We start from the raw sequence: 15,207 nt of genomic DNA on the forward strand, positions 1-15,207 counted from the left end.
ATTTTAACTGCTACAACATTTTCTTCAGTTCCATTTTGATAGGGCTTTCGGTTTCCCAGCAAAATCGGGAAAACGTAAAAAAACCCTAAAAATGTGAACTTTGACCGCGATTTATTTAAAAAGCGCTCCGGCGATTTTTTTTGATTTTTGATTTTTCTCATCTATGAACACTGTAATTTCAGAATCCGACCATTTACTGATCAATTTTAGAAAAAAGAAAATATCTGGCAACTACAACCCACTTCCCAAAGAGCAGTGAGATCTTCGTGAGAAACTAAACAACCATTCCCAGAGAAAATATGAGTTTTTGTGGAAAGGGAGAATGCCTCTGTTACGGTCAAATGATATTTGTTGATGGTGTGCTTGCTACTACTGAATGTATGCTTGGTGAGGTGGGCTTTTCATAAACAAAAGAAACAACTTTTGCCAAAGAACTTTTATGCTTTGGTTTTGGTTGTTGTACGCTTTTCCAGCTAGTTTAGTTAACAAACAACGTGCGACTGGTAAAGACGTATTGGATTATTTATGATGACCTTGTCGGAATTGTGGTAATATGCGAAACGCGATGCTAAACGCCGAATGCGATTTGTGAGATGACAAAGAAAAATTATTATTTTCGTTCCGAAACATATTTTTTATGATTCAAATGTGGGCTAAAACAACTTGTTATCCGATAAATTATTTAAGATTTTCATGTGGTCAGTGTTGTGAAACAACATAATTTTATGACAAATATTAGGTGAAGTGTGGAAAAAAGAATAAATAAGAAGGAATAAAAAAATCATCCAAGTGTCAAACATAAAAAAATCAAGTTGTTGGAGAAAAATAAAAGAAAAAAAAAAACAAAAGCAAAATCAAAAAAGAAATTGAAAATAAAAAATTCTGAAGTGCTGTTGCAAAATAATAATTGATTACCGTCATTTGTGAGACGTGCGTGGAATTAATAAAAAGAAAATATTTATACAAAATAATTAAGCAAATTACTGTTTGAGTGTTGGGCAATAAATAACGGCAAAATGGATTCTTTGGATGTGACATCGCCGGCAAACGCCTCACCGCCGGATTTTGATTTTAATTTACCGTGTCGCTTTTTTAAAAGCTCATTTGCACGATCACTTTCACTAAACAACAACAGCAGCAACAGCAATAACAATCAATGCAAATCTTTGGATTATGACATACGTTCTAATAATAACAACAACAATGCTAACAACAACAACACCAGCAATAATGCTGGAAGTGGTGGCGGCGTTGCTAAACGTGATGTACCTCCAATACCACAAAGACGCTTTGCGTCACTGGATCAAACTTCAAATTGCATTTCTTCAAGCCAAAAAAGTCAGAATGAGGCCACCAACAACAAACCGGTTAACTTTAATGAATCCGCTGATACTATTGTGGTCAGTACCGGTAAACTTCTTGTCGATGTTGACAAGCCACCAGCTCTGCCCGCAAGGCGACCACCACAACAGCAAAATATGCAAGCCTCTTTGACACATTTACGCCAACAGGCCTTCAATCAGGCTTTGAATCATTCTAATGCGCCAGTGTTGCCAGTAAATCTGAATGCTGCAATTGCTGCCTGCACCTCCCAGCAACAACACTTTAATCAAAATCTTATCAATCACTATCCAGCCAACTCCAACACTGGACACAACGACAGCATTTGTAGCAGTAACAGCACCAGCAGTGGTTGCAGTAGCAACACCAATTCTTCAAGCAACAACAACAATAACAACGGAAACTTTAGAAGGAATATCATCGTCTGGCCAAATAACCATCAACAACAACAACAACAAAATGTGGAACAGGTTAGTCATGCTTTTACTTAAACTAGGCCTACGATTTTTCTTTATTTTTCCATTATCTTCATTCTGTTTTTAACATTCATTTTGTTAGTATGTATTTTGAATTGTTGTTGTTGCATTTTGGAGCCACTTTCATATGCCTACTAGGGTTATGACTTTTTTACAACCTCATATCCCTGTATCATAGCGTGATGAGTTTTGCCATAAGATTACATAAAATCTTAATTATAAGGTGATTCGGTGAAAAAACCTCACGCACAAAATGATTTTAAAGTTTGAGTTTATCAAAATTATGGAAAATTTTTTGAAGTCTCTGAAAACAGATATATAATTGAAAATAAACTTTAGAGCCACATGAGATATTTAAAATGACATAAAATTTATTTCTCACTATTTTTCTTCAATTCTGAAAATCGTAAAAATGTCGTAAACGCTTTTATTCAAAAATATAATTTTTAATAAAAAATAAAAAATTTAAAATTTTTTCAAAGTGACTTTTTTCGCGACTTTTTTAATATTTGAATGAAATAAACGTTATTATAGTTATAAGTAGGCTTATATTTATTCATTCGTGCAACAAAAAATAATTTTTTCGTTTCATATATTTTTTCAAAAAATTATTTTTTTAAATCGATTTGTGCGTGAACTTTTTTTATATTTCAATGGAATAAACGATAGCATAGTGATTAATAGGCAAAAGTTCATTCATCCCTGCTACAGGAAATCATTTTTGAGGAAAAATGTCAAAAAGTCATAACCCTAATGCCTACACGTCAGAGTATCCGCTGGAATATGAAAAATATGTGGAATTTGTGTTTTTTCCATGGTAGAAGAGCATCAATATTTTAAGTCTTACTGGATATGATCGATCGTATGACCCGAAATGCTTCCTTTGAGACGGACGTTTCGGCGAAAAAATAAGGCGCATTGTTAAATAGAATGTATTCTATTGATGATCAGTTTATAGGGATACCACCACTTGTCACTTTCGAAAAATTCGAAAATGTTTTAATTGGCTTATTTTCTATATATACAATTTTCAATTCGATCGAAAAAATTTACTGCGATATGAGCGTTTGAAGGGAAAAATTCATTGTGATTTGTATGTTGCATAGAAACTTTAAACGCATGTTTCTCGAAATAGCATTTTAGAAGTCAGAGTTCGCTAGAGTTGGGTGTTTCAATTCCGATGATCAAAACTACGAAAAAAATGTGAAAACACAAAACAACGGCAAATTGAAAGTATTTAAAAGGAAAGAAAAACGAACATTATTGTATCGGTGTCGGAACTATTTGGAACGATTTGGAACTAGATTTGTCCAATTCGACCATTCACTCTGTAATGATCTTGTATACCAGTGTGAAACATTTGTTGTTTTACCAAAAAATAATAAATAAATAAAAACTTACATTTATTACATTATATTTATTAACATGCATTTTGTTGTTTTATTTAGGATAGACGTAATTTATTATTTCTTAATTTTTTTAATAACAAATGTTTCACTCTGGTATAACGAAAATTTGTATTGAAAGCCCACTGTGCAAATTTGTTTTCTATTTTTTTATTATATAGCTGACATGGCACAATTACCCAGGTAGTGGCATCGTAAAATTTTGAATATGTTATGTCAAAACATTCTTTATGTTGTTGGGGAAATTACAACAAAAATATTTTGTTTATAAAGGGATTTGACTTTTCATATTCGATCAGCTGGTGTGATACCACTACCTGGTAGTTTTGCCATGATAGCTGATAAAACAAAAAAAAAAAACAACAAAAAAGATTTTTTTTTTTTCAAATTTGATCAATACTAAAGAAGTATTTCTTTGCATAAATGTTTTAAAGTATTCGACTTTTTCAAGGGGCGATATCTCTGAAACCGTTAGTCAAAAAAAAAATCTGAAATATACTACAATGTTTTGCTGATGAGCAGCATCATCACAGCAAATAATAAAGGAAATCAAAAACCACTTTTTGGAAAAGTATTTGATTTCACTCAGAAATATCCATATATTCTTGATCAGCATAAAATTCTAAGTCGATATCTCGATATCCGTCTGTCCGTCTGTCTTTTGAAATCAAGATACAGCTCACAATATTTAAGATAAAGGTTTATAATTTGGTACATAAGTTTCTGTCACTCCCAGGATGTTTGGTATTGCAAATGGGCTATATCGGTCCACATTTTGATATAGCCCTCATAAAACGGTGTATATGAGGTTGTGGCCTCAATATCCCACCGCAATGGCCAAAATATTGTATTTAGTCTTCGTTGGGGTTGCAAAACTTTACACCTGATTTTTGTCGGTATAGGCCCACGCCTTCATGAAACGGTACCTCCCCATTTTCGGTATTTTGAAGGTTGTAGCCTTAATATTCCTCCGAAATGGCTGAAATTTGGTATTTAGTCTTCATTTGGGGGTACGAAAAATTTCTATATAAATTTTGTCGCCTTTATTTTGCCCACATAAAACGGTACCTCCCGATTTGCGGTATTTTGAAGGTTGTGGCCTCAATATTCCACCGAAATGGCTGAAATTTGGTATTTAGTCTTCATTGGGGGTATTCAACTTTCCACTCTAAATTTGTCGATATAGTCCACGTCTTCATATAGCCTCTATAGAACGGTACGTCCCAATTTTCGGTATTTTGAAAGTTTTGGCCCCAATATTCCACCAAAATAGATTTGATATTTAGTCTTCGTTGGGGTTGCAAAACTTTACACTTGAAACTCGTCGGTATAGGCTGAAATTTGGTTTAGTCATTGTTGAGGGTATAAAAATTTCCACCTAAAATTTGTCGGTAAATGTCCATAGCTTCAGGGACGTACGCAGGATTTCATTTCGGGGGGGGCCCAACTTGACCAAAAATCATGAAATTAAAAAATGTTGTATAGCGTTACATAAAGCTATTTTAAAAGGTTTTTAGTTGCTTTTATATGTAATATAATTTCAATAGAGGGAGTTGACAATATTATAGATATAAGTTTGAAATTTGGAACATAAAATGCAGCATATCATAATATGTTCAGTATAATCCCCATACAAAAGTTCCGCCTGGTATTTTGAAGTTTTAACCAAATTCTCCAACAGAATTGACGCAATAACTAAAAAATGTTTCAAATGAATATTACACATGTAGGTTTACGTTTTGGTGTATTCCAGAACTTTTAACCACAGTAGCTCTTATTTGGCAGTTTCGATTCTATTTCAAAGATTTACAGTATTTCTTATTCTTCAAAGTACATATCCATATATCACACATTAACTTCAGTCCCATTAAAAAAGTTTTGTGTTACTTTTGCCTTATTAAGTTATCAATTGGACACATTTTACCGCGAGGACTGATGCTGATAAGAAGATCTATCTGAAATACCTATTAATGTTATTTGTATACCATTAATTAATTGAAATAAATAACTCCAAAAAAGAACAACTCGAATCCCCGAGTGCAGATTAGACTTGTACCAAACATTTCCAATCAAACAATGCCAGCTTTTGTAAGAAAATAATATTCTTTTGTGTCATAAAAACACGAAAACTTTACTATTTTACCAGAAGTTATAGAGTCCATGCAAGAAAATTACATTTATGGTCTGTTCCAGTACTACAATAATCTACTCATTTTCAGTAGTAAAAATTTGTAGATTCTTGAAAGTTCTGGAACAGGCATTTTTCCTGACAAAAAAGGTTAAGTCGGAAAAGCTCCATCTGATATCCCAATGGTTGTTCCGCCTTATTTCTACCTTAATTATACGATTAGATGTTTATGAACTCGATGACATTTAAAACTTTCCAAGGACTATGACCAAAGATTATGCACTTCTCGAAAATAAATAAAAAAGCATCAGTCTTAAAAGTACAGACTTTAATCTATAGACAGATCGAATAGGGCTTCACAACCAATATCTCTGTCCTAAAAATTGTGTAGTCAGTGAGTTTCAGAATTTCGTTGTCTTTTTAGGACGTATACACTTTCCGACAAAAATATCGAAACATTTGGGTATAAAACTTCACGACTGTGAGCATTGCGAATAAATATTTATGTCGTGATCATAAATTTGACTTCGATAAGAGCCCAAAAGTTTTGCACTTTTGTGGAGAAGATACCTGCAAGAATGTTCCATTTTGGAAGTGGACCTAACTTTGGAAGTCATTTCTTTTGAAAGTTGTCGAGTCAATCCGTTTAGTTGGTCATGGTAAGATTTAGAGCTTTTGAACCGTTATGTCAGGAAGCATCGACTTACCCACGAAAAATAGAATATCGCTGTAAACAAGACCGCAAGAAGTAGCATTGGCAAAAATGTCCAATGGATTCTCGAACAACCCTTATATCCATGGTTTAATAATAAAGGTTAGCTAAAGCTTCCTGTCAATTTAAATTTTTTTCTTTCGACTGTTCCTAAAACGTCAAAACAATATACACAATCTTTGTATGTGTGTGTGATGTTTGAATAATATGCCAACAATTTTAAAAACAATCGAATTCAATGATTTTCAAAATTGTTTTTGGAACATTTGTATGGAAGAAATCCTTCAGCTTATTTTTGAAACAAACATTTTATCATATCCACAACTCGATTATGTAGAGAAACCTTGGCCCTTCATTCATTTTTCGCGTTTTTCATAAAATGCTCAAAATTGGTATTTTGTAAACAAACCCACTTGTTGCCTTTTTGTTTATTAATTTTGAAGTTTTATGAATTCAGGAAAAACAAGGGTTCTATAGATTTTTTCATTTAAATCTACCTCTTTACTTATACCATGCTTATATCGCACTTATTTTGAAATTTTGTGAGGAAAGATGTTGTCCCATATAGACCCTCTTGGTACTTGATATTCAAAGTTTCGGTGAAATCGGATATTGAAATTTTGTATGGGAGGTACCTGAAGGATTGAACCGATATAATCCATATTCGAACCTAATCTATGTCCTGAAGAAATCGATTTGGACCTTCGACGAAGGTAGACTTGTGGGAAAAAAGGACTGGACCGATATGACTTAAAGTTCGGTTGATCCGTTCGAAAGTTATCATGCGCTCGAGCCAGACAGACGAAAGAACTGGGCTAAATCGACACCAAATTATTTGAAGCGGATTTTGTCGAAACATATGATAAGTCAAAGGCCATTATTTCGATGAGGTACATTTTTATCGTTAGCCTAAAGCCGAAAATTACAGCAGATTTTAATACCATTTAACCAATGTTTGAGCATTAATTTTGTTTGCGGTTGTTTTCATCTACAACTTTGTTAATGATAGGAAAAATTCAGATATTAGCACTTTATGACGCACAACAACTTGTCATTTCATGCACTTCCAATCCGCACAGTACTAAACACGTAATTTTTTGAATACAGAATGAGTTTAAAGCCTCAAGACCTTTATATTTTTTGTAGAATTCCTCTACCCTTTATTATTTGATAATGAAATTACATGAGAAAAAGAAGTAATACAGATTTCACTAGAAGTTTTCTCAAAAAGAGTATTCAAACAAAAAATTTTAAATATTTCTTAGACAACTTGTTAATTAAGTAAATTTTTAGTACATGACATTCAGAACAATCTAAGTTTTCATTTGAAAATTCCAAAAGTAAAAAATTATTTTAGTGAAAAACGTAATAATTTCTTAAAGTAGCTCAAAAAATTTTCGTCGACCAAAACATTTCGGGGGGGGCCCGGGCCCCCAGTGCCCCCCCCCCCTGCGTACGTCCCTGCATAGCTTCATATAGCCCTCATAGAAAGGTACCTCCCGATTTTCGATATTTTGAAGGTTTCAGTGCCATTATCAAACCGAAATCGTTTATATTTGGTATTAACTTCAAATACACGGAGAAAAAACCGCTTCTTTAACAAATGTCCCAAACATATTATGCAGCAAACATATATATTTCATTTAATTTGGAAAAGGTTTAATTTGAATTGGAAAAGGTTTCATTTAAATTGGAAAAGGTTTCATTTAGTTTGGAAAAAGTTTCATTTAATTTGGAAAAGGTTTCATTCAATTTGGAAAACGTTTCATTTAATTTGGAAAAAGGTTTCATTTAATTTGGAAAGTTCCGACAATTGGGAACCTCAGGAAGATGAATCAATAGCCTCTCCCAGTACTCCTGTTGCGGAACAACATAATCGTTTGAACCAAGGAATTCAAGACAACGAAACAAATTGGGTCAACAAAAAATCACAAACAACAGAATTTTTTTAGATGTATAGGGAGGGAAAAATGCAGAAGGAGGTGTTAACTTGTTTAAAAAATAACTCAAAAAGAATCCCAGAACCCAAAGATAACTATAACGTTTATTCACAAATGCATATGTTTATGTGTATATTTTCTATAATTACATCACGTATTGTTAATTTTTTTACTTACTATTTGTATGTAAGTCAAGCTTAATCTCATATTTGTTGTTTTCAAATTTAAAAAACAACAAGTTTAAAGTGGGATGTAGTTAAAAGTGATTACTTTTGGGGATGGCAGAGAAGACTAGTTCTTTGTATTGAAACAAAGAACCCTTCCCCAATTTTATGACGACTCGAGCTCAAGAATAAGTGTGACTGATGAATTCGTTTAAATGCGAATTCAACCGAAGCACCTAAAAACTCTCGTAGCCGCATATGTAAACCAAATTAACTACTCCCGTTGTCATGTGTCTCCACATTGCAGAGAATGCACATAACTATTTTGATACTCATGGTTCACACATACGCAACCGTTGCTGCAATTTTACAATTCCGTTTTGACCTTCATTTTCACATTCTGCAGGGTTAGAAAAAAAAGTAGTAAAAATGGGTAGAAAACGTACAATGGAATTATGGTAATTCTGCAGCACGCATTTTTGGAGGAATATTTACCTGTATGCTTGATTTTCATCCGAATTCATCTATTTTTAAAATCCCACACACATAGTTCAAACTGTTTTGGTACATTTTTGTTCACACAGTACGTTTGTTACAAAAATGCTAAAAAATGCAACCCTTCTGTTAAACATAAGAAAACGGAATTGAAAAATTGCAGCAACTGTGTGTGAACCATGAGATAGTTGTCGAAAAATAACAACAACCAATCGTCCACGGTGCTTTGTGTCTATTTTTAGATTCACTTTGGCAGTCGAGATGTGTGTTTTACGTACTACATATTTGTATGTAACTTTTAACTTTAACTTTTTATATATTTAAACCAAAGAAAAATTAATATTCGTTTCAAGTTTCTTTTAATAAAAAATAAAGGTTTCATTTAATTTGGAAAAAGTTTAATTTCAATTGGAAAAGGTTTCATTTCATTTGGAAAAGTTTTCATTTCAATTGGAAAAGGTTTCATTTCAGTTGGAAAAGGTTTCATTTAATGTGGAAAAGGTTTCAATTAATCTGGAAATGCTATATATGAAAATTGTATTAATGTTATTACCAATATTAAATGCGATTTCTTCTTTGTCCAATAAAATATTTCCATTCACCTTTTTATTCAATTATAAAATGTATTGGGCATTTAATTTATTAAAAAGCATCTCTACTTTAAGAATACACAAAACACTGATTTATTCACTCACTTTACCGTTTTTACTCAACGATTGTCTTTAGGAAACTGAAGAAAAAAGCACAAAAACAATTCATATCATTTTTTCTTTCAATAACACATACACCACGAAAGCAAAAACAAACATATTACCCTCCTGTCTTCGCATCTGCGTCTTCTCTTGCATCATACATACAGCTCCTTATTATAAAATAAGCGAGAACCCTGTTTTTACTCTCTTTGACCAAATCCTCGCTCCATCCATAAATAATATGTTCTAACATATAAAATATATTGGTACCCAAACAAATAAAATTGAGATATGTTACAAAATGTTGAAAACATATATTTGTTTTCAACCAGTTCCAAACATATGTTTGTTTGGATCCAAACATATTTCTAACATATATATTTTTTGCGTGTAGAGTTATGAATATAGGTCCACGTTTTCATATAGCCATCATAGAAACCTGTCACTCGATATTCGGTATTTTGAAGGTTCTCTCAAAATCCTAACGAACTGGCTGAAATTTGGTATTTAATATTTGTTGGAGAAATAAAACTTTCCACCTGAAATTTGTCGTCTTCATTTTGGAAAAATGTTTAATATTGGTCTATGTTTTGGAAAGAACAACGATATCGACCCATGTAAGTTCTTTTAAAGGGTTTAGATACATTTTCCTTCTAAAGTGGATTTAGCTTGGTATTATGGAAATCTCAACCTCCACACTGAAAATTATCAATATAAAGTGATTATTATCAGTTATGCTATTCTACTCCTCAAAGGAATAAGACATGATGTGGAAGAAGAGCTTAGTACTTCCATAAACTTAACGCTTACTTGTTTATAAAACAAATTGTCAGCATTTTTAGGATCTGCCCAGTGAAAGTGTCTTATCCGAAGATTTGGACAGGATAGTGGGGCTATGAACTAGATTAAGGAACATGTTCAGCCGAAAGAGCTAAATGAATTAGAACGCACAACTCCAGTTTGCATACGTAAACCACCAAACCGTCCAATATACATATTAGAAACTCGAACCAAACAAACAGATGGCTGATAACCACGGTTGTTATGATGTTGAACGTATTTCTAAATTGTGATTGTTCCTGTGTGACATCTCAGTTGATAATGCGCTATTATTTGAAATCGATTACAAAGTAGCATGTAATGTAGTAAATCTTGCAGATGAAAAGGGTAAACCGTTACAAAAAGGGTGCCCAAAAAACCGGTTTTTCCAAACAAAACGGTTTTCGGTTAACCGAAATTTTCAAATTTTTCAAAAACCGGTTTTCGGTTTTTAACAATTTTCAAAACCGGTTAACCGGTTTAAACCGGTTTTGTTAAATATGTACAAATTTGCTCATAATTGATATATATTTGACTAAAAATGTGCGGCAAGGGGTAAATTAAGTATAACGACTTCGTTATTATATAATTATCTCATAATATCCTTGTTATTTGACAATAAACCTCGAAATGGGGACAACAAAATTAAGACCGAAATTCTGCCCTAAGTATAGTAAAAGCCCTTACAAATATAAAATGTGTACCAAAAGAATTTATTAAGTTCGGATTCTTCGTCTTGCTTTGCCAATCTCAAATTATCGTGAAATTACTGAAAATTCGGCGGCTATTTGAATAACGACTAAGTTGGACCAAACATTCGTTTTAATTTGTAGCTCTAGTTCCTAGTTCACTGCATTAGTTCAAAAATGTATGAGTAACTTCATAAAAACTAACGTGTGATATAACGTATACGCAGATTTTTCATACAAATGGTGTGACCATTGGAACTGCGTAGTGAACTAAATTTGCACAACTCTACATTTTACACAAACTATTTTTCAAATTTAAAGGTATCTGACAATTAAAACTTTGCCGTACCTTGTGTTAGTTAATTTAGTTTACCTTCAAGAATACAATTGTAATGACATATTAAAAATATTACTATTTTTTTAAAACCGGTTAACCGACACAAATAACCGGTTTTTTCGGTTAACCGAAAATGACGTTTTTAGCGAAAACCGGTTTCGGTTTTGTAACTCAAAACCGGGTAACCGGTTTCGGTTTTGGACACCCTAGTTACAAAACAAGAAACACTTGGCTGATATGATAAAATAATGATTCTTTTAATTTTTCCATATCAAAAGAAAACCATGAAGTATCAGCAACAATTTAGAAATCAATAATTTTTGTTTTAAAATATAACTTAGACTTTTTGCTAGTGAAACCCCTAGTGAAATCACTGTGTATCCATGACAATAGAGCACAAGGGACTGTCATCCGATCAGTAAGAATAGTCCTAAGCAATGTGTGGTCGAAATAAGTCAGGGGGTTAAACACACGTCTGACCAGACAGTTTAAAGAGTTTTTTTGATAAAAGCTATAATCGAATATTGCAATCTTTACTTAGACCTGTGAAATATTTTAAGTTTTTTGCGGAAAGTGAGGGAATATAAATATAATGGTGTTTGGTGACGATAGTCACATGATAGTCTGAACCATGTTTTTGTGTTTTAGAACTTTCAATGGACTTGTAAACAAGTAAACAAATAATAAATTCTTTGACCTTAACTTTTACCTTCAACGATCTTAACTTTCTCAAGATCATTTTGAACAGTACAAATAAAATAATAGGTATGTATGTGTGTATGTATGCCCGTCTTCCACCGTGTTCAACCATCATATTTGACCATTACTCTCGCCAATGGCATTGATGTTTTCCCAAGAGAATTTTAAACTGAACTTGCAACATGCTGCTGCTACTTTAACGTTTCTCTGCTTTTTTGTGCCACAACATGCGGTCAAGGTCATATGGAATAAATACTGAATGTCTGACTGAGTGAGTGAGTGAACAGACGTTTAGCAAACATAAATCGATTTAATGTTGGAAACAAGACTGGTTAAAGAAACGACAGTGAATGAAAACAAAACAAAAAAACGAACAAACGATTTCACTTAAAAAGGAAATTCAACAATTTGCGAGCAGTACACCAAAGCAACATGCAGCAAGCACAGCACACAACCATAAAAAATCTGTCTAGAAAATGGTCATATCAACATTGCGTACGTAAACAATGAATTTTTCTGACTTATTAGGTGAGACAAGTGGGGCATAGAAAATATGATCAGAAAAATGCATTTACAAAGAAAACAAACAAAACGTAAAAGAGGTCACTGGTAAATGTAATGATGCTGTGAAAAATACAATTTCAGGGTTAGAGGATTAAATACATATATGTATATGCTGCTCAAAAGTACATACATATGTATATTGTATGTGTAATCGCTAACTCCAATATGTGGAGAAACTAATTTTGTTGAAGAAAAATGTTGGTTCTACAATACCCCATTTTTTGGTAATTAATTTAATATAATTTTATTCAATAAATTTTATTGTTAATGGAGAACAACTACCAAAAAGTATTTACAATATTAGGTATATAATATACCCAATAAGAGAGTATGGACCAAAGAAGTGCCTGGTACATTAGAGGTAAACAATGTCCAAACTTTGCACATCTTAGTATTTTTTTCCAAACGTATATTAAATTTGAAGATGGACTGGATCAGAAGGGTGTTCTTGTCATTCTGATTACAACGATTTATTAGAAAAACTCATGTCGCCAAATATAACGTCTGCTGGAACTTCGGGAATTGAGTACCACATTTGGTCTGAACTTTGCACAAAATAAGACCATCTTCGAACTTGTTTTAAGATTGGAAGAAATAACCCTTAGTCAAGTTCGAGGAATAGAGGAATGTCCTATTCGCGAGCGCAGACATTTCCCAAAAAGCCTACAGCCACCAACGACACGTTGCTATTGATTACTACTCAATCAATTGTAATCAGTCCTCTGACACCTCCCCCTCAAAACGCCTAAAATTTTCAGATCAGATCAACGTTTAAATTGGTATTGGATCATTTGGAAAACATGTATCGATTTTGTGCTTGTGGTGCCAATTACGTATTCAAACGAACTTCTCTATAATGTAGCTTCTATATATACAGTGACACAGAAAAGTATACATACACCCTACAAACATGGAGTTTTGGCTAAATCGTTGGGTTTTTCACAGCAACAACTGCACTGTGTGGCTCCTTGGTGACAAAATAACCATAATTACACAAATTTATTTTAATCTAATACGTATATTTAATACAATTAACGAAATTCAATTTTCACAACACAGAAAAGTATACATACACCCCAAGGAAATACGAGTATTATCATAAAATTTATGGAATTAGTAGACAAATTTATACATTTTTTTAGTTTTGACGAATGTCTCTGGGTGTCTGAGATATATTTTAGAGAAAAGAAAATAATTTTTGGGGGTCAAATGCCGTTATTTAGGGTACAATTTCTTATATACCTCGTTAAAGCAGACCCTTGCTTATTTTTTTGCGTTTTTAGGTATTGTACTTTATAAAAAGCACAAAATTCGTATCAGATGGCAAAACTTGAGACCCTAGAAAGCTTTGAAGTTGCTTTTGTGCATAATATACCTTCCTGAACGTCGATAAATGCACGTTTTCCCTCAGATTTCTCAGGAAATGAATAGATTCCGCGGAATTCTTGGTGCAAAAAAATCTATTAGTTGTCAATGTCATCTCAAAAATAAGCTAAAACAACAGTCAACAAAGATATAACGTTCATTCCTGATGGCTTACAGGGTCTAGCAAAAACTTCATCACGCCATAACGCCGAAGTTCGACTCAAGGCGGATCTGTCCTTCGGGGTTCTTAATATATTCACCAAGGCCTTTCATCTCCAAAAGGAATTATCTCTGCCCCAAAATTTGTGTTCACAGTGTATTAAATGTGATTTCTTCCTTGTACAATAAAATATTTCCATTCACCTTTTTGATTCAATTATAAAATTTTCAATTACAAAAAGTATTGGGCATTTAATTTGCTAAAAAGCACAATTTCTTAAAGAAAACACAAAACACTGATTTATTCACTCACATTACCGTATTTACTCAACGATTGTAATTAGGCAACTGAAAAAAAGAACAACATAATTCATTTTTTTCTTTTCCTCTTCGCTTGCTACGTTGGTTAACAACAACACGTGTTTGGCCAAAGCTTCTGCGTCTCCTATTACACCATACACACAGCTATTTGTTATTAAATTGCATTCCGCATCCGCGAGAGCCCTGTTGTTACTCTCTTTGACAAAACTCTTCTCTCCACCCATACAAAATATGTTCTAACATAAAAAATATGTTGGTACCCAACCAAATAAAACTGAGATATGTTACAAAATGTCGCAAACATATATTTATTTGGACACAAACAAATTTTGTTTGGATCCAAACATATATATGTTTGCAACCAGTCCCAAACAAATATGTGTTTATTTAAAAATCCCTCCTGCGATTTTTTTTGTTTTTTGATTTTTCTCATCTATGAACATTGTAGTTTCAGAATCCGCAAAACTTACCAGGTGTAAGCACCTATCATTTATTTAGTTAAGGCGCATCATACGGCGTCGATATTCACCGTCAACGCAGATTGACCACTAGATCTTTCGAAGAATTTGCCCTGTCACATCTGCAAGTACCGGGGCTTCGGAATCATAAATTAGCACGGGTGTTTTATAAAGTGTTATTTTTGTTTGACGAGATGTGACTTTGTTTTTTAAACAGCTCACTTAGGCCAGCACATGTTGACCGATAATATTATTCTTCTTACTTCACAACTGACGTTGTTTGTTGTCTTTTTGACGGTGCCGAGGTAGACAAAGTCTTTGACTACCTTAAAATTTTAGCTACCGACTTCCATAGTTGGTCCGAGTTCTGTGGACACTAGGGTTATGACTTTTTTACAGCCTCATATCCCTGTATCATAGCGTAATGAGTCTCTACATAAGA

At 33.1% G+C, this 15,207-nt stretch overlaps 1 protein-coding gene across 1 annotated transcript in view; it reads left to right on the forward strand.

Moving 5' to 3' along the window:
* Positions 1 to 373: 373 nt before the first annotated feature.
* Positions 374 to 15,207, forward strand: part of LOC141400713 (uncharacterized) — a 231,097-nt gene continuing 216,263 nt past the window's right edge. Inside the window, exon 1 of the mRNA XM_073980157.1 lies at positions 374 to 1,811. Coding sequence (XP_073836258.1) covers positions 1,017 to 1,811 — 795 coding nt within the window. The 5' untranslated portion in view covers positions 374 to 1,016. The remainder of the gene's footprint in view (positions 1,812 to 15,207) is intronic.

Source organism: Musca autumnalis, unplaced genomic scaffold, assembly GCF_047663935.1.
Source record: "Musca autumnalis isolate F117 unplaced genomic scaffold, ASM4766393v1 scaffold_4, whole genome shotgun sequence".
NCBI lineage: Eukaryota > Metazoa > Arthropoda > Insecta > Diptera > Muscidae > Musca > Musca autumnalis.